Genomic DNA, 23,772 nt, shown 5'->3' with positions numbered 1-23,772 from the left:
ATTGTCTAGGTGAGCTGTGTATGAAAGTATGCATGGCTCTGTGTGTGTTTCTTTGCATGCAGAAAAATGTAAACTGGCAATAATACATATTATTTTTAAAAGAAATTCTATAAATCGATGTATGAAATCTGACAATATGCAAGAAAATTAAAAAAAAATACATAAAGTCATTTTGGAACCTGAATGTATTGAACTATGAATGAACTGCATTACATAACTGTATAAAATGAGGTGTAAAAAAAAAAACAGAGACCGTAGTTGTCCTGTTGGGCCAATAAAATGCCTCATTTTTTTTTTTTACTGAATTACATTTTTATGTAATTTGTGGAAATAGCACAGTGTGTAGGCCTATCAAGCCCAATGTGAGAAATTTGAAAATAAAAGCTGCAGAAACACCCTTGTACTTTAAAAAGACGGTGCTATTTTTTCTGATATATGCTCTAAAATACTGCAGGCTGATATATAGATGAAAATGGTCCCTCAGCGGGGGGAGCAAGGGAGAAACACCCGACTCCCATGATGCTTTGCACTGCCAACGTAGGCAAACAGGAACACGGCCGCCGGTGTTTAACACCAGCTGTAGCCCCTTTTTGTAATACACTTCTTTCGGCCTGACACAGTCTGTGACAGTATTAAAAACACTTGCTGTGGTCTTGCGGTTGAAGAAGACCCTCTGAAAGCAGAAGACCCTCTGAAAACAGCGTCTCCGTTGTTCGTCAGTCAGACAGGTAACAGTTAGCAACAGCCACAGCTAACTTGACGTTAGCATTGCCAGCTACCACGTAAAATCACGTTTTATGGCTTGAGTGTGATTTTCATCATGAACGAAAATTTTTAATTGGAAAATAGAGGCAAGAGATCTTGAAGCCTCTTTTGTGTCAGATGTATATTATTACGTATGCACCTAACTACATGTAAGTTATGTGCAATGTTACGTTAATGTAGCTGTAGCGTCGACACTAAGGAAAGGAGACCTCGGAAAGTGTATTTTATGATAAATATTACAATTTTCAGAGTCCGAGGCCGAAAAGACATAGTGGATCATTGTCTAATTATAGATGATAAATTAGTATGCTTTGGTTTGAAAAGATATTGATTTAATAAATACTGTAGTCCGAGGTTGTGTCCCTCATCCCCAAGACCTTTGGCTCCTATTGTTAATGTGTACACTTAAGAGTTCATGGACGTATATTTCTACGGTCAAAAACTTAAAACTGAAGATAATACCGCATACCCACAGGCTAACCCAATGCTAGCTGTGATCCCTAAACATGTCCCCCTGCTCCTGTTAACCTATGTCCAGATGAAGCTTTATTATTCCAAAACCTCAAACACCCTGTTGTTCAGCTTTTGTTTGTTGGCTGTCCAAGAGGAATGTGAAATCCACTCCTGTGAGATGTGACTTGATAATGTGATTTTAGTGTCTCGCATTTCCAGGGGCATGTTGTTCTTGTACTAATTTCTGCGCTTGAATGATAAATATCACAATCCATTCTAAAGCTTTTTCATATATTTGTCTTTAGTGGGTCAGCATGGCTAGTCCAAGGACCAGAAGAGTTTTGAAGGAAGTGAGAACCCAAGATGAGAATAATGTAAGTCCTCTGAGCAGCCCAGTCACTTGGCAAGCTGTCACTGTCCCCTCAGTTTCATACACCCTTGTGGCAAGTTTCAGCAGTTTGTTTTGCTGTCTAGCCTACAATGTTATCTTTGCAAACAGCAGGCGGGGTTTTGTAAAGAGAAAAACTCTTGGACAACAGTAGATACAATACACTGTATGTACGTCACTGTAAAAATTTAAAAGGTGATGGGTGTCAGGCTATGTGTGCTAAGTTGTGCTATGTCATCAAGCCCCGACGAAAGAATTTTCTGATTTCATTCAGTCGTCTTTTCTGAGAAAATCCGAGGATGCTTCTTTGAATCCTCTGCTGCAGCATTGCTTAGACTCCTGATCTTAGAGATGATTTGCAGGTAGATCAGCATCCACATCTGGTTGAGGAACACCATTTTCACATGTAATTTTATTAGCAAATTTCAAGTAAGTATGATCACAAATGAACCAGGGGTTTGACTGATGTGGGTTTTTCCATAGCTGGTGGTGATATTTACAGAGCAACGCAGCAGATGACCGATACATGAAGCTGATACAGAAGATTTTCTTTCTTTTTTTTTGTTTGAACAATGAAAAATGTATTTGTATTTAACGTTGGGATGATCTGACTTGAAAGTATCAAGAAAGGTCTTTGAATTTGAGAAACACTTGTATTTCATTCATAACTTACTGTATATCAGCAGCCCACAGGTGAGCAATAAAGTTTGCACCAGTTTAAAAGAGTAGACAGTTTAAATTGATTTTATCCTCAGAGCAAATTGTCTAGATGATCATCTCCCATCTAGCATATTACATCAGGCTAAAGCATCACATTACTTAAGATTCGTAAAGATCTTTGTGTAACGTTTGATGAATACTACTGAAAAATATGATTTCTCTAAGACATCTTGTCTGTCATTCCTTCAGCTTTGCTTTGAGTGTGGCGCTTTCAACCCCCAGTGGGTTAGTGTGTCCTACGGGATCTGGATATGTCTGGAGTGCTCTGGCAAACACCGGGGCCTGGGAGTTCACCTCAGGTATGAATATTTTATGAAGTCAGCATCTGATCTGAACTTTACATTTGGCAGCTGTAAATTTCAGGTGACGCACTTCTGGCTCAAATAATAAGGACATGAACCAACCAGTTTGTGGCTAATGTTTGTGTGTTTTCTGATGATGGCTTGTTTGTTTTTTTTTTTTCTTAGATATCCTGTTTATCGTTGCAGTTAGCTATGAAATTGAATTACAACTTTTCTGTCAGCAAAGTTCTTTTCTCATTGTAACTGCAATCTTAAAACTGGACGGTCCAGTGATTAGTGTCTCCCTCTTTATGTCATGTTGGCAGTTTTGTGCGTTCAGTCACCATGGACAAGTGGAAAGATATTGAGCTGGAGAAGATGAAAGCAGGAGGAAATGGAAAATTCCGCTTGTTTCTTGAACTCCAAGATGATTATGATCCCAACTGGACCTTACAGGAGAAATACAACAGCCGAGCTGCTGCACTCTTTAGGGACAAGGTGAGCTGTGTGGCCGGGAAGTTTATTGTCAAAGGGAGGCAGTTACCATGCAGTGTGCAAACAGAAACTATTTTCACGTCACAGACTGTTTTAACTCCTTCATATTTTGACCAAAAGGAGGGAATTCTTTGACATTTTTAAGGTAGATATACATGAATAAAATTTTGTCTCGATCCTAATTAAGGATTTTCACCATTTTTGTGCTCATAACTGTGAAATTTGGGGAATTCTTTTTTTTTTTTATTTCATCACCATAACAAATTTATCCGGATGACAAATTGTCGCAGAAATGATTGCTATAAGGGATGATTTTTATGGGCATTTTATGATATAATGGCAGTATATTCAGATAATAATGCAAGGAGATTTTTTCAAAGAGAATAATTCTCAATAATTCCAGACAGAAATAATTTTGAAGTAAAAAAATGTCAAAATATTTGATTAAATTCTGAATAATTGAATTTAATCCTTGAATAATCATGAATAAATAGATCTATGAATCAAAAATTAATCAAACCTAAATAAAATGAATCACAAAAAAGTGTAGGGGACATTTTCATGTAAACAAACAGGTAAATATATTGAGTCAGCATGTTACTGAGTTCATATTCATTGCTCAATGAGTCGATGTAGTAATTACTGGGACAGCGCTAGGGTTTAGAAAATGTTCAGTCAAAACATTTCATGTATCAAGCTAATTTGCAGGAATGATATCTTTTGATCGTGACAGGTTGCAAGTTTAGCAGAGGGTAAAGAGTGGTCCATAGAGACATCTTCTGCCAAAAATTGGACATCTCCGCAACCTAAAACCAGTCTTTCATCCTCTCATCGGTAAGAGTGAAAGGAAGGTCAGATATGCTCAAAGTAGGGCACCGCCAGAGACGGAACCCTCGTTAACGCTGTGAATTCATGTTTCTGTGGCGTAGCTCTGGGGGACCTGGACAGACCTCTGCAAAATCCAGCGACAAAGCCTTTGAAGACTGGTTGAGTGATGATGTTAACTCTTATCAGAGGTAAGAGCCTTGCACACTTCATCTGCTTTATAAAAGATGACATTTTTGTTCTGTTGCTTTTCTTTAAATTAAGTTTTTTTCATTCTTATTTTTTAGTGGAGGGGGTTACAGCGGGAATCAAGAGAATCGATACGTTGGCTTTGGCAACACAGTGACCCCAGAGAAGAAAGAGGATGACTTCCTGAACAATGCCATGTCCTCAATTTATTCAGTAAGTCACAACGTGCGTGTGTGTGTGTGCGTGCGCGCGCGCGTGTGTGTATTTTCATCTAATGGGAACTGCATTTACTAGTCATTTCTCATTTCTGCAGGGTTGGAGCAGTTTCACTGTTGGAGCTAGCAAGTTTGCTTCTATTGCAAAAGATAATGTAAGCAACAAATATTTCCACAGCATTTTATCTGCAAAGACTGTTTCCATTAAAAGTACCCTTCAAGCGAAAATACAGGTGATTCATTAATTTCTTTGTCACTCAAACAGACAACTAAACTGGCAAACCAAGCAACCTTGAAGGTAAGTTTACTATAATTGTTTTTTTTTTGTCTGGAGGATTACATTAGAACGTAGCTTTTCTCTGTCCTCTATCTATGATATTCTCTAACATTTATAGAGTTTTCACCAGCCCTTAGTCAGTTTGCCTGATAAATGTTGACTTTTTGCCTGGTAGCGTCTAAAGTAGATATATCAAACTCTAACAACTGTGTTACTACTTTAATGTCTCTTTGCCCTCTCTGGATGTAGTTAAGGGGCTATAAGGCGCCCCCTGAACCGGTAAAGCAGAAAATGGGTGCATGGCACTTTTTCCGCATCATGTTTTTTCTATTATTTTTAAGGTGCTTATTATTATTTGCCTGCTTGCAAGTTTTTTTTAAATTTTTTTTTTAACAGCAACATCTTTACAAAGCAATAGGTGTCATTCATGTGCTTTTGATTGGATGTGCGACCACATGTTGCAGTCTTTGTCAAGCTAGCTTTACTTTGACTTTATGAATAATCAGTGGACAGTTGTTGAATGTAAACTGTCATCATGTGCACTATAATAGGGGATGAAACCCCTAGTATAGAAACGATTCCATGAACTGTTTATTCATGTCTGTCGATTCATGGCTATCCATTCATGCACGGCTGTTTCTTTTGTTGCTGTTGACTTATAACAGTGGTGTAATGGTATGCAGCATAGAAGCTATTATTTTTTTTGGGGGGGGGGTTTATTTTAATTCAGAATCATTTATTTAACGTGTCCCTCTATAGAAGGGGGAGTCAGAGTTCTGCATAAAAAAAAGGAAAGTAAGATGTGTTGACATTTTCTTTTCTATTTCTAATTTCAAAATGAAACACAAAGCAGCCAGTAGTATGTTTTTTTTTGGCAGATTATAATTGGAAATTATAATATAATATAATTTTCAGACCATTACACTCTGTAGTTCCTGTACCAGTGTCATTGTGAATGGATGGATCAGTTACACCAGCTGCTTGTTTTCTTGCACAATTGTGAATGTTAAAAAAACAACAACAAAAAACTGTGTTTGATTCAAGTGAATTCTCCCCTCTGACTTCCAACTATAGGCCACAGAGTTAGGACAGACAATAAATGAGAATGTTATCAAACCTACCCAAGAAAAGGTAACATTGATGTTTGAAGTTGTTGATTTGGTGGTGGGATGCAGTGCTTTAGAAGAAAAAAAAAAAACAGCTTCAGATGTAAATGTGCTATTTTCTACTCTTGCTTGCTTGTTTGTGCCGGTTTATCTGCTTTACACTCCCTTACACTAAAAGACAAAAGCTCTTAAGGATGTAAAAAGAGACACTGGCTGCCAGACAGTGGCCACTGGTGATCATTTTTATCGAGCAAGACTGAATAGTGCTTTTAAATATTTCAACTGACATGTCTCTTCATCAATCAGGCCTCTTTGTATTGTTTCAGTTGAAGAAAATGTTGGATCTTCCTGTTATTTGATGCAGATGTGTCAGATTGCTGATATGATGTGTATTAGCAAATGATTTGGTTTGTTTAACGGTAAGTATTGTAAACGCTGCCACATTTCAAAATGTCCAGTGCAACTTCTAAACTGGTCAACACTCACCTTCACCTATGTTGAATATCGATATTTATTGAGGTGTTTATATTGTGTGAATTCTTGGCAAATCAATATGCAACAGCTTTGGTCCTCGGAATTCAAAGGTTTAGTTAAACTTCCTTGTTTGAATTCTGAACCTATGAAACGGTACAACTTGGAGCTTTTCACTCTGCTCAGAGACAGTTTGTTTGGACGTCTGCATAAAATATTAAATCTCTCTGTCAAATAATACGTGACTGTCCCTGAAGTACTGGTGAGTGTTTACCACATAACTGCTCCTGCATGCGCCTTTTAACTACAACAAAACAGCCCTGTTGTGTGTCACTGGGAGAAAATTTGCCCAAGAATCAAAGAACAGGAAGACAAAATGAACCTGTTAACTTTTTATGAGTCAAAACTGTCCCTTTGAGGTTGTTAAAACTGAAGTGATGTAAGAGTGGTATTAATAATTCTAGCTTTTGTCTTCTAATGTAAGGTCAGCTCAGGCTTCCGAGTGTGTCTTTCTCTTTCTTACAAAATGATTTTTAGCTGCACATTGCCTGTGTTTCTCTTGAGAGGACTAACCTTGTGTTCGTCTATCATGAAGTTATTCCTCTCCCACGTTGATTATCAGTGCCCTGGGCAAAATTTATAATCACTTATTTCCCTACCAGAATGGCTATATGCTCCATTTGCCTAAATTAATTTGAGAAAGAAGGTTGTTTTATGTATTATTTTTGATAATTAAATGATAACAATGTGGCTCATTTAGGTGAAAGATGGCAAATTGCTAGATGAAATGACAGTCGGCATCAGTGAGCTGGCAAACAAGGTAGGATAGGCAGCCCTCTGCCACACTGTACCGATCCAAAACCAGTCTCCTGAGTGAGGAACAACAGTCCTCGGTCTCTTAATCCAAATGAGGTAGCATCCCCGCATTGTCAACCACGAAGGAGACTGGTTTTGTTGTGATGACGAATGTTTGAACAATACTAATTCAAGGTGATGTCATTTTTCTTGCTGCCATTTTTGTTCTGGCGGTGAGTAATGTGTTTCTGATGTTAACAGTGTGAAATTTTATTATTAGCAGAATCTTTCATTTGTGTTGTAGCTACTATTAATTGTTAATGGGACATCATTATTATTGTATCAAAATATATAAATAATTGTTACATTTCAGTGGAATAAAATGCTGTCTTTACTTTAGGTCCAGGGAGCTGGTGCAAAATTGACTAATCTCTTCTCGGGGAAACCAGAAGATGGGTAATAATAACTACATCATGCACTTGGCAAACTCCCACATACAAAATTCTTTGTGTTTTGGAGTTTAATGTGAGATAGTTAATCATTTCTGAATGTTCTGACTGTTGTCAGGTCTGAGGGGGAGAGCTACCAGAACATGGATGCAGCTGAAGGATATCAGGGCAGCTCTAGCCAGCCTGTGTCGAAGGACTTTTGGGAAACTTTTGGTAGCAACAGCTCCTTGAAGGCCAAGAAATCTCCCAGCAGTGACAGCTGGACCATCGCAGATAATTCTGCCAAGAAGAGCTCTGACAGTTGGGACAATTGGGGTTCCGAAGCTGCATCCAACAACAAGCACAGCACAGAGGAGAGCTGGGAGGCCTGGGACAACAATTGGGAGAACGCCGAGGGTAAGACGAAGAAGAGTCCCACAAAACCTGCAGAGGAAGCCTGGGATAATGCAGAGTGGTAGTCATCTCACAACCACGCTGATGTTCATTCTCTGGCCTTTTCCCTTCCCCTCCCTCTCTCTCTCTTTCTCTCTCTGTCTGTCCCTCTCTGTCGATTCATCTCACTGGCACTTTCAGGGAAAAAGCTGCATTAGTTCCTGTCAGTCCATTCAAAATATATTCATCATGCACCCGAGACACATTAAAGGAAGCCCTGGTTTAAGTTGAGCTCATGATGAAATTAATACAAATTTTCAACTGTGTTGACTTCCAGTCGTGTATATTATTGTAAATGATCTTTACCACAGGAAAAAAATCAGAAAAATCAGTGTATATATATATATATAAATATATATAGTCATGAGTTACTTCATGAGTTCCAAAAGTATAATATTCTAAAGGAAGCCAATGTTCATACTGTAAAACTGTTTTAGTGGTTCTGATATTTAAATCATTACATACAGATGCATGTGATGGAAATTCTGACCTTGTGAGTATAAACATCGTTGTAAATACGGTATGAGAGAAAAACATTCATCACATCTTTGTGATCAATATTTTGCCCCTGAACAAATCACATTTTGTAGAAAACTGACTGAATTCAATCTTTACATCCTGTTTTATTTCGGATGAAACAACCAGCCGAACAAAACCGATCACTGGTGTAACTCATGCAAGCCCGGTTACAGCTTGTATTTTAGTGAGAATGTTTTGAACATCAACGGAGTGATGAAAGTCGTTTGACTGATAAAATGTTTTGTAATTCCATCTTGGCCTACCGCTGTTGATCATGGTAACGGACGTGTCTCCAGCTGCAGCTCTGTGTTCATCACGTTAAACACATTCCAAACACACTTGTATTTGTTTTGAAAATCCTTAAGTAATGTTACTGAACTGCAACATTTCGCAGGTTTGTAACATTGTATTTTTTTATTATTATTATTTTCTTATTTCACTGTGAGCCCAACCAGTACTGGATTTTTGATACCAATTTTTGGTGAAAAATATTTTCATCTGATAGTCCTCATATATTAAATGAAAGTTCTCTGGAGAAAAAAGGAAGCAAAAATTAAAAAAAAAAAAAAAAAATATATATATATATATATAGAGTGAAAGTCCTCACTGTGCGAAAAGGCCCGAGACAATTAGAGTATTAAATTCATCTTTTATCTTTATTACTTGATTGACATCTACATGTAAGTCGTATTGTCATAGTCGAGCCTATCTGATCAGTTTTTCCAAATATGACATACATATCCAATATATCCAGCCAAATATTGTTTGTTTCCAAACAGACAATCAGTCAGGCTCTGTACTTCACAGTTGTTATTGATCTGTTTGTGTCCAAAGTTACAAAACTATAACATGTCCACACGTCGTCGAAAGACTCAGTGTTGGATTAGAAATTGTCACGTAGCCGTCAGTGATACTCCAGACGAGGAGAGTTGGGCTGTTGTTTTGTGTTGTAATGCTGTTTGCTTTGCAAACTTGGATCTTGGTGGTACTTTCTGATGTGCATTGGAGAACTTTCAAATTGGACTGCGCCCAGGCAGAATAGGTTGTATTCACTCACATGGACCGATGAGTTACGGCTAATATCATAAGAGCCACTTGTTGGTTATGAGCAGTGAGTGATTTCAATGAGAAAAACGGTCCTGTTGTCTTATACTGTGTGTGATCTCTGAACGCAGCGGTCATGGTCGATGTCATGTGGTAAAGAGACATACATCTTCACGTATTCTTTAGATCCATTAACATTTCAGTTATGGAGTAATAACAGAGGGATTCATTGGATGCTGAATGCTTGGATGTATGAACTCCACATTCATCCTAGATGTAATAATATCACAATAATCCCATTGGGTTTTTGAAACCAGTCAGACTGTGTGAAAGTATTTTATTGGTTTGATGAACTTGCAATTTAAGCAAAGATGTGTGACATGTTTAGAAAAAGGGAAGTTGACATCTAATTCTCTGATGAAGCATTTAGAGTAAAGAGTCACAAATGAATCATTCTCTAAACCGACGTTGAATTTGTTCCTATGTGTAATCATGCAGAGATGATCCATTTTCACACCAAAGTTCAGTTCTAACAGAGGTCTGGGTTTGTCTGGACTGCGTGGAGACATCTCGACCAGTGACTAGTCGTGGATTTAATTAAGACCCGCTCACAGGTGGTGCTCGTCAATTCCCGAAAATGATTTTTCAGTTGCAGTTTTGTCTTCTGTTTATTATGGAAACAATTTAATAGAGAGAAACTATTATTGTGTCTCTTGTTTTGTGGCAAAAAAGAACCAATTTAGTTGTTAGGAATCACTTAGTTTTTGCAAGGAACAACAGCAAGCGTAACATGTTAAAAATCAATGAGCAGTCTCAATATAAAGCAAAATAATTGTGTTTTTGCTGGAATTGAGCAGCTCTTTTATCAGAGGTGTCTGACAGTTGCTGGATTCTCTCTTCTCAGTGTCTTGTATTATTTTTGGTCCCCATCAGGCCTTCTTCTTCTTGTCAGTTAAACTGCCATTTTATCAGAACATATTTTAGTTATTGAAGGAAAGATGATCGTGACAACTTTTACTCCATGCCCCCTTTTTCTACCTCTTCAGAAGTGTTCGGTTTACTGCTAAAAGACCCAGTAGTGAATAAATCCACACTGTCTCCATGTAGATCCCATTAGGTTTGGTTTGCTGGGACTCATGTTGTCTTTGTTGAAGGAAGTGGGATTAACCAACGAGAGTCTACAGCAAATTAGGTTGTTTTTTTGTTGTTGTTTTTTTTTTTTGGATGACAATACTATGACGTAAAAAGAAAAGAAAAAAAAAACACTCCTGGATGATTTGTGTCGCTGAACCTCTGCAGTCATGTGTTCATGTGTGATCGTGTGTTCAAAGCCTTAAAGAGCTACTTTTACTGATGTCACCTCGCTTGTGTGTCTGACGCTGTGAGCTCTAAATGTCAGTAAACGATCTTGGAAGATACTCAGTTTATATACGATCATCTTAAAGCTTCTTAATAATAATTTGTTTTGTTTACTTCATGACAACATGTCAGCAACATGTCCACATGGGAGGAAGTTGTGAGCTTTTCTTATACTAGTACATTTGATTCATTGACAAGGGGCTGAATGTGTTGAATGAAATGTATCCAATTGCTGATAAAAGGTGGGGTTTTTTTTTATAAAATGATTTTTTTTTTTTTACCAAATAGTCCAAATCTAATGTATACCATGAATTTTCCACAGCCGCATTTTAGCTCAGTGTCTGTGTGCCTGTTGAACATTTGAGATGGGGTGTGTTCATGTTTGTCGATAAAACTATTATGACAGAAATACTATTTTTGATGTCATGCATGAGATGTAACGTGGAAACTAAAAAAAATTTGGAAGTTTCTTCAGTGAATTTAAGTGCAGTCGTCTCTGCTTGCCCCGTCACCAGCAGCCATCCCATGAGGTGAGCCAGTGTTAGCGACACAGTTGAAGCTGTGGATAATTTCCCTGTACACATGGTTTCTGTGTTAAATAAACATGTATTGTGCTGTGAATGAAATGGTATTCTTATTTTTGTCTGTTTAGCTCAGGAACTGCCGCTGCTGTTGAACATATCAGGGAGGGTAATAAGATAAGTCATGCAAGAATGTATTCTGATGGAATACAACAACAACCACCGTTTTTTTTTTGGAGGGGGGGGGGTGAAATGTAGCTACTGTATAGAGTCGTGATGACAGCAGATGTCCATTTGATTTTTTTTTTTTTTAAGGCAAGAGGAACATTTTACAGTTTATTGTTGTATGCCTTAAACACCTGGTTAATTATTATCCCTGAAATGAATTCAGTATCTCTACAATAGGTTGGATTCAACAGAGGTTTTCATATTTGCAGGATTTAATTACACCTGACAGTGTTTGTTTTGAGGTTTGTAACTTTGTCCTGTAGCCCACAGCTGTGAAATCATGTGCTGTCACATTAAACAGCCCAATAGAATGTTAATATTTATTAATTATGAAATACTAATCAAAATGAACCGGGGCCACATCAGAAAAAAAGGATGCACTGTACTGGATGTTTTTTCTGATATCAGACATACTTGAGTTGTCTGATAGCTGATACTCACTGATGTTGACGTGTTGTGGGAAAAAATAACCTGACAAACATTGTGAATCTAGAAATGTAACCATTTATTTAATTTCCAAAACGTGGAAAAGCTCATGAATACTTACTGCATTGTTTCCTCGTCATTTGAAGTCGATTATGTAATGTTTATGTAGGGCAGATACTGTTAACTTCATTAACGTGTTGGAGATAAGCTAGATCGGCCTTTGTTCATTATTTGTACCAGCAAAGACCAGTTTTGCTCATCCAACCACTCAAGATTTATTAATGAAATGACCACTATCTGCCAGTACCAATGATTTGCCAATATTATTGTGCGTCCTTAATTTGAACATGTAAGGGCTTCCTATTTCAGATTTGACCTTTGATTTTAATTCAAATATTTCACTAAATTTGGACTGGCAAGGTACAAATCCAGTTGGCAGAGCAAAATGTGAAGATGAAAATGCTTTGTGTAATAGCAAATAATGGCATCCCAGTTCAGACCCATTTAGAGCGTCTGTACAGTCCGGATATCAAGCGGTGAACACCCAGGTCAAACGTCTTGACCCTTAATCTATCGATCAATCAATCAATCAATCAATGGCTGTTGATGCACAGTAATTACAGAGCCTGTAAAGTGGTGCTGACTAATGTGCTCACACACATTTAGGGCCAGTCTTGTTTCAGACGGAGGCATTTACATTGTGTACCGCCCCCAAGGCGTGGAAGAGCGTCTTCTGTCCTGAAGTATCTCTGCGGAGAGGAGAGGGGGATACTGAGAGCATCATCCATGGCCCAGCCTCGGGGTGAGTAACCGACATTAGCACTTCAATAGCCTCCAGTGAAACCGTTCAGAGGGAAGCCGTCCTCGGAAAGCAAGAGGGAGACTGGCTGCATCATGACTGCAATGGAGGAGCAGACGGAGACTGGCTGACTGGACCACATTCGCCGCCTTCAGAGGAACAACGCAGGTACTTACTGTCACAGACACTGACCTGACCGTGGAGGGTTACTTTCACACCAATGGCTGCATTGTGCCGGGCTTCCTGCCTTCAACATACCGACATTAGAACGAGTTTTGGGGGGCTAAATAACACGGGGTCGCCCTTGTAAATGCAGCCGATGCTGCATGTGTCAGAGCCCCTGAGCTCGTCACCATAGCTCCCCTCCAGCCTGATCGATGACGCCGGCTATAATCAGGCCATAAACCGTTTTATTACTTAGATGAAGGCGTCTGATTTAAGAAGCGTGTAAAGACCACCATACCAGAGACGTGGTAGAGACATTCACGGGTATACGAGTCTTACCCGGACCATCTCTCGACATAGCGTATGGCGAGCCAGTAACTGTCCTTTGAACTAGTTTATCTTTTTGTTGTGTGTTTATGATAAGGAAAATGTGCCAAAATTGTCAATGGAGCCGGACGGTGTACCCGAGGGGGCGCCGCTCGAGCTAACAGTTAACTAGCTATAATAAAAGTTAGACACTTCATGGCGGAGCCGTGTTTCCAGATAAACCAGCTTAGACGAAAGCCACAAACCACATAATGAGAATGGCGTCATTTACAGTCGAACTGTGGGAAAAAGTATGCGGTAGATTTGGGGAACACAAGGGGAGTTGGGCGTCATTTTGAGCGGAAGCGGAGAGACCACATTGTGGGATTTCTTTTCAGGCGGCCGGAGCTCCGGTCCTGTTGTTGCTATGCTACCAGAGAGCGCGTGCATCCGATCAACTCTGGCCATACTGGTTCAGTGAGGAGTTCCCAGTACAGCAGCCCAGAAACCAGTCACACTCGTTTTTAGAGAAAGGAGAGATACAAATGGATGAGAATTAGTTCTTTACCCCGGATCTTCCGTCGCTGTGCTGCCTGTCATCAGCTCATGCGTCTTTGATTGCTTCACTTGGTCAGCAGCAGCAGAGAAATGGAAACATCTGAAGTAGGAAAAACACTCAGTAATATGACATGTGTTTTATTGATTAGAGTATTAGATTCACGTGTCATAATCCCCAGTATCTGACGTCAAAGTCCCAGTCACCTTATGAGAAATTGCAGCACCCTGGAGTGAGTCGGGAGACACAACGTTTGTTTCTGAGGACATAGAGGGAAAAATAAAAATATTTTGAGGCAACAAGATTCAGTTTATTCCATCATTTGAGGCATTTTGAAGCCAAGTGGTGGAATTCTTTCCCACAATTTAGTTATTTTTAGGTCTCAAGATATAACTTCTTCAAAGGAATATTCATGAACTAAATCAACTGATATCTGGTGACCATGAATCAATCAAGTGAACAGGTTACGTAGTGTGGCCTCAAAATAACTAAAATTCGGTGTCAGTTGATTTTCCGTGGCCTTAAAATATATCTATTTTTTCTCTCTTAGACAACTTCAGGGGTCTGTTCACATTAGACTTCAGCTCTTTCCCAGCAGACATTTTGACAAAAAGAAGTCAAGTCTTCAAGTGACATCTACTCTGCTTCTCAAACCCTATTAGTTTCACACTTTTAACTGGTGGATACAAAAATCTCTCTGACCTGAATGAGAAGTTCATTCTCCCATGATTACAATCAGGTCACCAAGCATCAATGATATCTTTATTATCCCAAAGGGGCAATGTGTTAGACAGCCAATGTAAAAAGACAATAATAAAACCACGAAGAGCAAATCAGTGTGAGCAATAAATGTCCTGTAAAAACTCACCGAGTCATTTAAAAAGCCGCAGCAGGGACAGTGAGTTGTTTAGTCCACTGGTTCTGTATCTTGGCAGAATATATCTGCAGCTAGAAAGAAGCAGCCGGATCTCATTGGACAAGCTGGAAATGATACCCCAGGATTGAAGGGGGCAACTTCAAGGGTCTGAATATAGAGGCTGGTGAGCTCGTTTAGGGTTTTACCTGCTACTTTGCTGCACACTTGAACAATAGCCTCCAGTCCACTCCTGTTTCTGAGGCTAATGGACCCCTACCAGCGCACAGAGAAATCTTCCCCTCTACACAGACGAATGTTAAACAGCAACCTGTTGTCTAACTCCACACACACACACACACACACACACACACACACACACACACACACACACACACACACACACACACACACACAAACTGCTGTGCACAGTGGTGGTCCAATATTCAACTGAAGGAACATAACAACATCGTCATTTCACACAGACTGGATGATGACTTTGGTCCATTAGGTGCTCAATAAGCCATTTATTGATCCAGCATACACACACCAAGGCCCATTCACAGCGAAGGCAGCCATTATTTTCATTCATTGCACCAGAGTTTTGGCTGTGGTGACAAATGTCAGCCAGATGGAATAGACACTATTATAAAATGTATTTGTAATTTGTCTTGCTTTTTCATAAGACAAGGAAAAAATAAGGAACATCTTAGGTGGCAACACAAAAAACGAACAAACAAACAAAAAAAAAAAGCCACTTTGTTGAAGAACTCCTCATAAAAGTGCTACCAACCTTTAAGCAGTTTTAAAATTGTAGCATTGTGTCTTCAAAGGAACCAGTGTTTTCCAAATACGTCATGGTACAGTTGCTGGTTTCATTTATCCGTAAGGCTTTAGTCCATTCTTTTTAACTCAGTTGCTGTGGTTCTCATCTTTCAAAGTGCAAGTTACAGCCTTTGTTTTATATCAGTCACAGTAATTGCAAGCAATGTGAATGGCTACGGGCGGTTTTTGCAAAAAACAGGCAAGTTTATATATTGTTTACCCTCGTGAGTGCTGTGGTAGGCAGCTTGTCTTCAAGCGGAGGGTGGGACGACCACATTTTTGGTGGAGGCTCTGGATCGCTGTCAGATGATGACTCGTCAGGTCAGGGACCTGTGGCTCAGTCCTGGAACATCCCCACCATTGGACTCATTCTGTTCTACCAGTGACTCTACTGTCTTACATGTACATCCTTAACTTGCATTCTCTAATCCCTATTCAGGGCAAGGGTATGTCTGCAGGCCTAGTTGCTAGCGCATGGAGAATGTAAATCTAAATGTGTAAAATGGTAAGTGTGAAAATGAGGTTGTTGTTTTTTTTTAAAGATCGGGGGAACTGGCGCTTCTATGGATAAAAGCCCATCTTTTAAGAATCGATCTTCACCTGGACAGTTTATTACAATGTGCCGTTTTCCATAATGTTTTTTAGAAAAAGTCAAATGTTGGGGGACTTCACTATTCGATTGAAACGAAGTTAAAACGGTGGGTAACTTTTCCCCCTTTTGGCAGTTCTAGTGTTAACCCTAAGGAATAGCGCGTATCAGTAGAACAGCAGAGGAACATTCTGTTCCATCTATGTGCATTTTTATACAGAGAGTGAGGTTAAACAAGTGACTTGAAAATGCTGTTCAGGGGATGATTGTTCCAGTAGAGTTCCATTGTGACATTTAACATACGTCAACCAAATCAGACATTTTAATGAAAAGTGTTTCAAAAGGTTGGAAGATGTTTTTACTGAGTAGGTCATCTGCTTATTATATGTATATATTACCTGTTGAACTGATTGATCTTTGTAACATCTGACTACAAGGTCATGCTGGGAAATCTCTTTTATTTGCGGTTGCATGCATAAATTGGTAAAAAAAAAAAAAAAAAAAAGTTGTAAGATAATATTAGTGCACTGCCTCGACTCACTTGTAACTAAATGTGTTGCAACATGTCTGAAGGTCTGAGGGCCAAAATGTCTGAAGGTTCCGAGTCAAATATGCCGCTGGAAATGCTGCTCTGTCCTTGTGGAAAATATGTTTCCAATGAACAAATGTCTCAGCAGAGCAGCCTCAGAGATCCCACCTTACGAAATTTGATGGCTCGTATATTTGAAGATGCGGGGGTGGTGTAAGTTTCACTATCAGATGGTTGGTGGTTAGAATGTCTCATTAATGGTGGTTTTCTCTCTGTCGTGTTTGCAGCATCCGCATTAATTTGCTGTTGTCTATGTTGTTCATCTCCCAGTTCTCTCTGGTGTCACTAAAAATGTGGGGAAGCGATGGTTCAAAGTTGTTGAGATCAAACATTTAGGCATGCAGATTTGTATTCAGACTCCGATGTTTCCATTTTGACGAGCTAACGATTGGTTGTGTTTATAAAAAAGAAACCCACGTTGGAGAACAAAATGTGTTTTATTCTTCGGGTGATCAAAGGTATAAGTGTTAGGTGTCCTGCTGTTGTTAACTGGCAGGTGAATTTATTTATAGAATCAGACGAACATCAAACTTCTCAGGAGGACTGAGTTGAAGAAATGGAAGCAGTGATCCGGTAAATCTTAAGGGAACGCAGTTGTGTTAGGCTGCTTCAGGTCGGTGTCTTTCAGCGATTCAGGTTTCTTTTCTTTTTTTTTTTTCAAGAAGAAAAAGGAGCCGTAAGCTCGACGAGTGTGCTTTGCATCCTGTAAAAGCATCGTGAATTCAAAGAGCCACTCTGAGAACAGTCGTGTCTTTTTCTTCCAGTCACCAGCAGCCTCTGTCAGACAGCTTTTCATGCTCCCTTCAATTCAGAGCAGCAAAGTTGGTTCCCTCTCTGTTGCCAAACACCCTTTCCTGCTGTGCTTTTCTTGCTTGTGTATTTTACAGCAGTTGTCACAGATATTGAAATGCATTTATATATTCAGATGACACGCCTAGATAAAACTATTGCAGTATAACAGCTATGCTATAAATCCTCCCTTCATGAGGTTTACAGGTTTCAGTTATTAAATCTCTGGTTCAAGAAAAGTGGAGATTTCTGACAAAATATTCAAGTGATATTTCAACCAAGAAGCCGGTCGCACTCAGCATTACCAAGAATGAGGACGGCTTGTAGTTGGTTTGTGTTTAGCTCAAATCAAAGTGTGTATAGTTCTCCAGCATATGGCTGGATGAAGAAGATGTGGATTCTACCGGGCTGTGGGCTTGACAGTTTGTAAACGGACACTTTTTGGCAGGTTTTCTGTTACAAGAATCAAGCTAAATATTCGTAAATATTCTTTCCAGTTCACAAAGAAGTGATGGAAGAGGGAAAACATGTCTTTGCGAGCACAAGACACCTATTTCTGAGTACTCACAAGCCAAAATACACTTTCTGGTGACATGTGGTTTTAAGAAGTCTCTTGAGAGGTCTTGGAGTCCTCTTAGGAAAGCCTCAGGGCAGTTCATTCAGGTTCTTATTTAAATTAATAAGAATGGAGAACTTTAAATGTAAAAACTTTATGTATGGAACCACCAGTCTTAACTTAAAAAAAATAGTAAAAAAAAGTATGGTATTAACCTAAAATAAGCTTTTAAATGCCTTTTTCCATCATTTCTTCTTTTTTTGCCTGCAAATGAGAGTGACACCAAGTTCTGATCTTGCAGTTTTTATCTTCTTTGTGGTGTGATTTCATCACTTATAATGTTGAGGTCTACACGCCTGTTCCTGCTTGCACAACAGTGGAACATTTGGTGAACGCCAGTGGTGCACCCAGATGAGTGCAACATCACGATATTTCCTGGCAGTTGGGAGAAGGGGTGGGAGGTCAGACAACCATCATCTCCCACATGACACATTTCTCTTTTAAATGGAGTCCAGTTTAACAACGTCAATGACTCCCCAAAGTGACCGTTAATTAACTCAACACCCAATCAGATTCAGTAAAAACAGAACGTTTCCTCTTCGTGAAGGTAGCATTTACTGCAGGTTTGCATTAGCTTTACATAGGTACGCCTAATAAATTTAGCAGCTGAGTTTAAGTGTCTGTTGTTGTCTGTAGTGGGTAAATAATCATTGGAGACTATGTTAGTGATCTCCAACTATGTCCTCATCCGTATCTTTATCTGCACAGGTTTTCAAGAGACAGTTGATTTGTATTCATTCATTCATTCATGTCCCAAAGGCAAGGTGTCAGGGGAGCCTGTGGCTGATCGTGAGATTGTGATGTGTGGATTGTCACCTAAAGTGAGGGCCCCCCATTTCAGCTTATGAAAATTGGCTTTCTGATGAATAGTGGATAAATATCGGGCAATCAAATAATAATTAATGGAAAAAACATTGATCCGGCTATCTACTCTCAAATGGGAACTCCAGATTAGAGCTGCGGTCTGGGCCACACTATAATGCTACCTGGCTGAACTGCTGCCGCTGGCATGCTTGTGGTGCTAGCACTGCTAATAGCTGTCTTATCTATCCATGTCAGTGGTTGGTGGTAGGTGGCCCATAGCTGAAACTGTCCCACCAGCAATGCCTTCTGGCCTGCTATTGTATTTTGATAATCTGAAGCTTAATTTCTTTGCTTATCTGCAAAAACATGACAAATTCAAGGTTTAATTTAAAGTTTTTAATCTTCAAAAAGCTGAAAAAATTCAAAAGATGCCGTTGCTGGTTTGTAATCCTTGGCCATAGCACACATGCCACATCCAGTTTGAAATTCATCCAAGTGTGTCTTTGTATTCATGAAACCATGTAGAAAGAATTCATCGTTGTCTTTCCATTCTTCCTGAAAACATTAGAGGAGGCTCATCGGCTGATATCCTTCGTTTAGTGGCAGCATTTGATCATTGAAATGGTCATGGAGAGATATCAGTCTTGCATCAAACATATTTCTCAGTGTGGTTTGTCTGGAACATGCTGAGGAATAGACTGTATTGCTGTGATTTCTCTCTCTTCTGCTTTTCTATTTTGACTGATAAAACACATATTAACTGACATATAAGCACACATTAAGAGCCAATGTCTCTTGCCCATCAGCTGACCCCTCCCACCCACTCAAACACCAAACATCATCCAAAGCATGACGGCAACTATAAATAGAAGCGATGGACAGAGGGGATGAGCTGATCAACAGGATGCACAGCAAGAAATTTCAATGTTTTTCTGAATGATCTGAGCACAATTCTATATCTAAACTCACAGGTAAATACTCCAATTATAACGTTACAAGTGTAAGAAATGTATCTTTTTATTTGCATAAAAAGCAAGACAAAGACAAACAAACACAAAAACCCCTGCATTATTAACAATGTGAAAGTCCATCCATCCATCCATTTTCTATACTGCATATCTGTTAAGGGTCGTGGGGCACTGGAGCCTATCCAAGCTGACATTGGGCGAGAGGCGGGGTTCACCCTGGACGGGTCGCCAGTCGCAGGGCCATCAGGTACAATGAGGGGTACAGTATCTTGCTCAAGGACACTTCAACATGGTCACCGTGGGAAGTGAGAATCGAACCAGCGATCCTTTGGTTGTTAGACAATTTCATGTTATGGCATCAGTATTATCAGTGTGGTTCTGAGCCCTGTTCACGCTGGACCAGTATTACCAGGGGACCAGGGGCAGAAAAGGAGAGAGAAAAGTCCTTGTTACTCCAGTTGACTGTCGTAAACTAGGTGGGCTGTCAAGACTAGGGCTAGCATTTTATGCTGCTTCTTTTTGTGATGCGCAGTTTACACAAAAAAAAACACAGTAGTGACCAGAGTGACAAACATTAATCTAAGAAAACAGTTGAGGAAGAAATGGGTGGGGAAAGCTGAATGTCTGTCTTCATTGCAAAAAGTGCAACAGGACCACTCCTGCACAGAGTGAGACTGGTGGCTTTGCTCATTGAAAAGGGATGAATCCTGCAAAGACTGCAGGTCTGAATAAGTTCTAATTAATGTTTTACTTCTAAATGCTGTTGTGATGCAGGAAAGAAAACCTCATTTAGTAAAAAGAGACCGTTCCTCCTCCTGCTGTCCCCCACCTCACTGTCTCCTTCACCACTCTTACTGTGTCTCGGTCTTTGTCCTCCATCCCCTAACTGTCTTTCTTTGCCCTTCAACTGTCTCTGCAACCTGCTTCCTGTCTCCCCGCCACCCTTACCGTCTCTCCCACCGCTCACCCCTCTTTCACCTATCTTTGGAGAGCCATCTAACATTTCTCTTTCAGCAAGCCATCCCTCGTCTCCCCCCCCCACACACATTCTCCATTTGGTATTCATCTCCTGTGAGTTCCTGTGTGTGTCTACCTGTCTTAACCACTTCTTCCTGTCAACCTCCAGCTTTGCCTTTCTCACCTTTTCCCTTCTCTCCTGCTCCAGTCTCTCCTCCTCCTCCTTTAGCCATTTATCTTGGATTCACTTGCATCTTTCCTTCCTCCTCCTCCTCTCTTCCTCCTCATGCTCCTCCACCAGTCGCCACCACTCCATTGTATTATTTTTGTCTTATACATTGTATAGTATTTACTCACCTGCTTACCCCCACACACACATCTATCTATCTATCTATCTATCTATCTATCTATCTATCTATCTATCTATCTATCTATCTACATATATACTGTATGTATATATACACACACACATATATATGTATGTACACACACGTCTATAGTTAATTACTCAGATCTACTTTTGTACAGAAAATGCAAACTACAAGAACAGCAAATCTATTACTTGGTGTGAGCCTAAGCCCACAGGAAAGACTAGTTTCACAGTTCATTAAGCACATAGACGACAAAAATGATGACCTAAAATAAGGATGAGTATAGCATAAAACTGCATTTTCTACTTAAAAAAGTGATTATCTATGGCCTATTGAAATAGAAAATCTAATTCTTAAATTAGATTATAATGAACAACAGCAGAAGTCATTATTTTCAAGGATGCCTGGGTAATTAGCTCAGCCTATTAAACCTATACTCAAGCATGAAAACAGTTTGACTGTAAAGTGTGGTATTTCTACTCACAGTACAAGCTAAATATTGACTACACATGGCACAAAGCATTTTTCACACTGAAATACAAGTTCAAGAGACTGAATTTGTCGTCTTCACCTCACAAAAAGCATTTTTCAAACTGAATGAATCATGATGCCAATGCTAGGTGAATTAGCTTAACTGCTTTAGTCTAGAAGTTAACATGAAAACAGCTTTACTGTCAGTAGTGCCATCTAAATATTAACTATTGTTAAAAAGCATTTTTAAATGAAATATTTCTTCTGTCCCAGCCTTAGAGCATTTTTCAAACTGAAATTTTTTGAAGATAGTAATGCTAGGCTAATTAATTTTGAGATAAAAATGAAAACGGCCCAGCTGCCATCTAAATACTTTCATACTGATATCTAAATTTCTAAATTTTTAACAGTTGCCGAATCAGTCGGCATCAACATCATGCAGTAAAATATTTTTTTCTTCTTTACACAGCAAAAAGCATTTTCAGACTGAAAGTTTGAGTCAAGATGCGAATGCCAGGCTAATTAGCTCGGCGACTTAAGTTGAAGATTTAATGTTAAAAAAGCCTTTCTTCCAACGCTGTGATTTAAATGTTATTGTTAACAAAAGCAATTTTAACAAAATAAAGTAAATGCTTTTGTTTGTCCTTCATCCATCACAAAGCATTTTCAGCCTTTTTAGCGTAGCGTGGTCTGCTCAGTCAATCAGATAAAACGGAGGTTCATCTTACCTCCTCCAAGCTCTCAGAAGCTCTCGACCAAAGCTGTTCAACCAAGGGTCTCCAAGCAAGGGTTTGCCACCAAAACCAAGGGTCACTAAGCAAGAGTCTCTCACCAAAGCTCTAGAAGCACCTCAAAAGTCTAACAGGCCTCTGAAGCGCAGGTTGAAATGGTAACTGATGACTGATCCACTTGCTCCTATAAATCACCAGGATGGTTGCCATGGAAACCATCAGGCACTAGATAAATTGTTTTGCTTTTAAATGTACCTTTCCTCCATGGACTGCAATTTACATCAATATTTAACACACACACACACACACACACACACATCTATCTGTCTGTCTTGTCTATCTGTGTATCTTTATCTATATACATACAAATATACAAACAGAAAAAGTACTACACTGTGCATGGAGTAGAGGCTCAGTGATGCCTCGCGTGGTACTTTTTGCAGTGAAGTCTTTTAAATGATGATTGGAATTAGCCTCCGTTATGTGTCACAGAAGTATTCAGTTATTCTCAAATGTAAATGATACACATCTATCGTTTCTTATAAGGGAATGACTAATAAAACAGTGTGTTGATAGCACTTCACAAGATTCCATTCCTGTCATCTCCCACACGTGTTTGTCTTCTAAGGTGGTTTATCAGGAATGCTGGTTGATAATGACACCAGCCTCATCATCTCTACCTTTGTAATGCAGCTCAAAACCAGACACTGGAAACAACCGAGGCTGTTTTTCCTGGTTATCCTGTGCAACAACAATAGATTGGAGCAGTGACCTCTGCTGTTAGGACAAGACACACTCAACAGTGTTTTATCTTTGATTAGGCTGATTTTGATAATCTGATGTTGTGGTCCGCTATCTGATGGTTAAAAGAAAAAAAAAAAGAAAAGCCCATGGCCAGACTTAATAGCCAACTGCTGCTTCACATCGACTTTGCCTTTGATAATGACCATTGATAATGTTTCGTTTTATTGTTTCCCTGAAAGAGGTTGTATCCTCATTGGCATTTGATGTCTGTCAACAGGTCAGCAAAAGGCCAGTTGAGGCTGGTTTTCTTTAAACTTACTGGAAGGGTATAGATTGGTACAGGGAAGAGCCCACTGAGGTTTGGAACAGATTAACCATAGTGCCATCTGGGGTCAGCAGGCTATTATGTTTGTTTGCTTATTTCTTCACGCTTTGACTCTAGGGAGTCGACCATATTTATCTCAGATTTGGTCAGAAATAGCATGGTGAGAGGTTACACTACTTCCGGTGGACAATGTTGATACTTGGCCACTATCATAGCTGGACTCCATCTTTTCCAAACATCTTGTTTGATTGGTGTCCTCTGACATCTAAAAATTGAATTTGACTCATAATCATAGCGCTACCTAATGATTACAGGACTAAGTTAATATAACGAAATATAATATCCGCTACATCAGA

General features: G+C 39.4%; 2 protein-coding genes across 12 annotated transcripts in view; both read left to right on the top strand.

Moving 5' to 3' along the window:
* Positions 1-535: 535 nt before the first annotated feature.
* Positions 536-11,409, top strand: arfgap1 (ADP-ribosylation factor GTPase activating protein 1). 8 transcript variants are annotated; one of them, XM_086198975.1, is made up of 14 exons: positions 536-728; positions 1,524-1,592; positions 2,516-2,625; positions 2,934-3,105; positions 3,836-3,936; positions 4,032-4,118; positions 4,215-4,329; positions 4,430-4,486; positions 4,597-4,629; positions 5,683-5,739; positions 6,946-7,005; positions 7,381-7,436; positions 7,548-7,825; positions 8,003-11,409. In XM_086198975.1, the coding sequence occupies exons 2-14, from the start codon at positions 1,533-1,535 to the stop codon at positions 8,017-8,019; spliced, it is 1,203 nt and encodes a 400-aa protein (XP_086055101.1). In that variant the 5' UTR covers positions 536-728; positions 1,524-1,532; the 3' UTR covers positions 8,020-11,409. The 8 variants fall into 8 exon arrangements, with proteins under 8 accessions (XP_086055101.1, XP_086055108.1, XP_086055100.1 ...); XM_086198982.1 differs by adding an exon at positions 4,858-4,887 and having other exon boundaries at positions 7,548-11,409; XM_086198974.1 differs by having other exon boundaries at positions 7,548-11,409.
* A 1,184-nt stretch (positions 11,410-12,593) lies between these two features.
* LOC147267872 (engulfment and cell motility protein 2) overlaps positions 12,594-23,772 on the top strand; it is a 30,630-nt gene continuing 19,451 nt past the window's right edge. For 3 of the 4 annotated variants that reach the window (XM_086198973.1, XM_086198972.1, XM_086198969.1), the window contains exon 1: positions 12,595-12,925. The gene's annotated coding sequence lies outside the window, so the exon portion shown is untranslated. Of the gene's footprint in view, positions 12,926-23,772 lie in introns of all 4 variants that reach the window. The other variant, XM_086198970.1, reaches the window with a different exon arrangement.

Source organism: Aulostomus chinensis, chromosome 3, assembly GCF_037954235.1.
Source record: "Aulostomus chinensis isolate RoL2024-O1b breed Wild chromosome 3, RoL_Achi_v1.0, whole genome shotgun sequence".
NCBI lineage: Eukaryota > Metazoa > Chordata > Actinopteri > Syngnathiformes > Aulostomidae > Aulostomus > Aulostomus chinensis.
Note: the sequence above shows the minus strand (reverse complement) of the source record. Positions and strands in the feature narration are given on the sequence as shown.

Bases quoted from the DNA above. Each gene is read 5' to 3' on its own strand.
- arfgap1 (XM_086198982.1), top strand. From the start codon at position 1,533: ATGGCTAGTCCAAGGACCAGAAGAGTTTTGAAGGAAGTGAGAACCCAA. The intron at 5,740-6,945 runs GTAACATTGATG...TGGCTCATTTAG, and splicing joins TCAAACCTACCCAAGAAAAG to GTGAAAGATGGCAAATTGCT. The intron at 7,006-7,380 runs GTAGGATAGGCA...TCTTTACTTTAG, and splicing joins TCAGTGAGCTGGCAAACAAG to GTCCAGGGAGCTGGTGCAAA.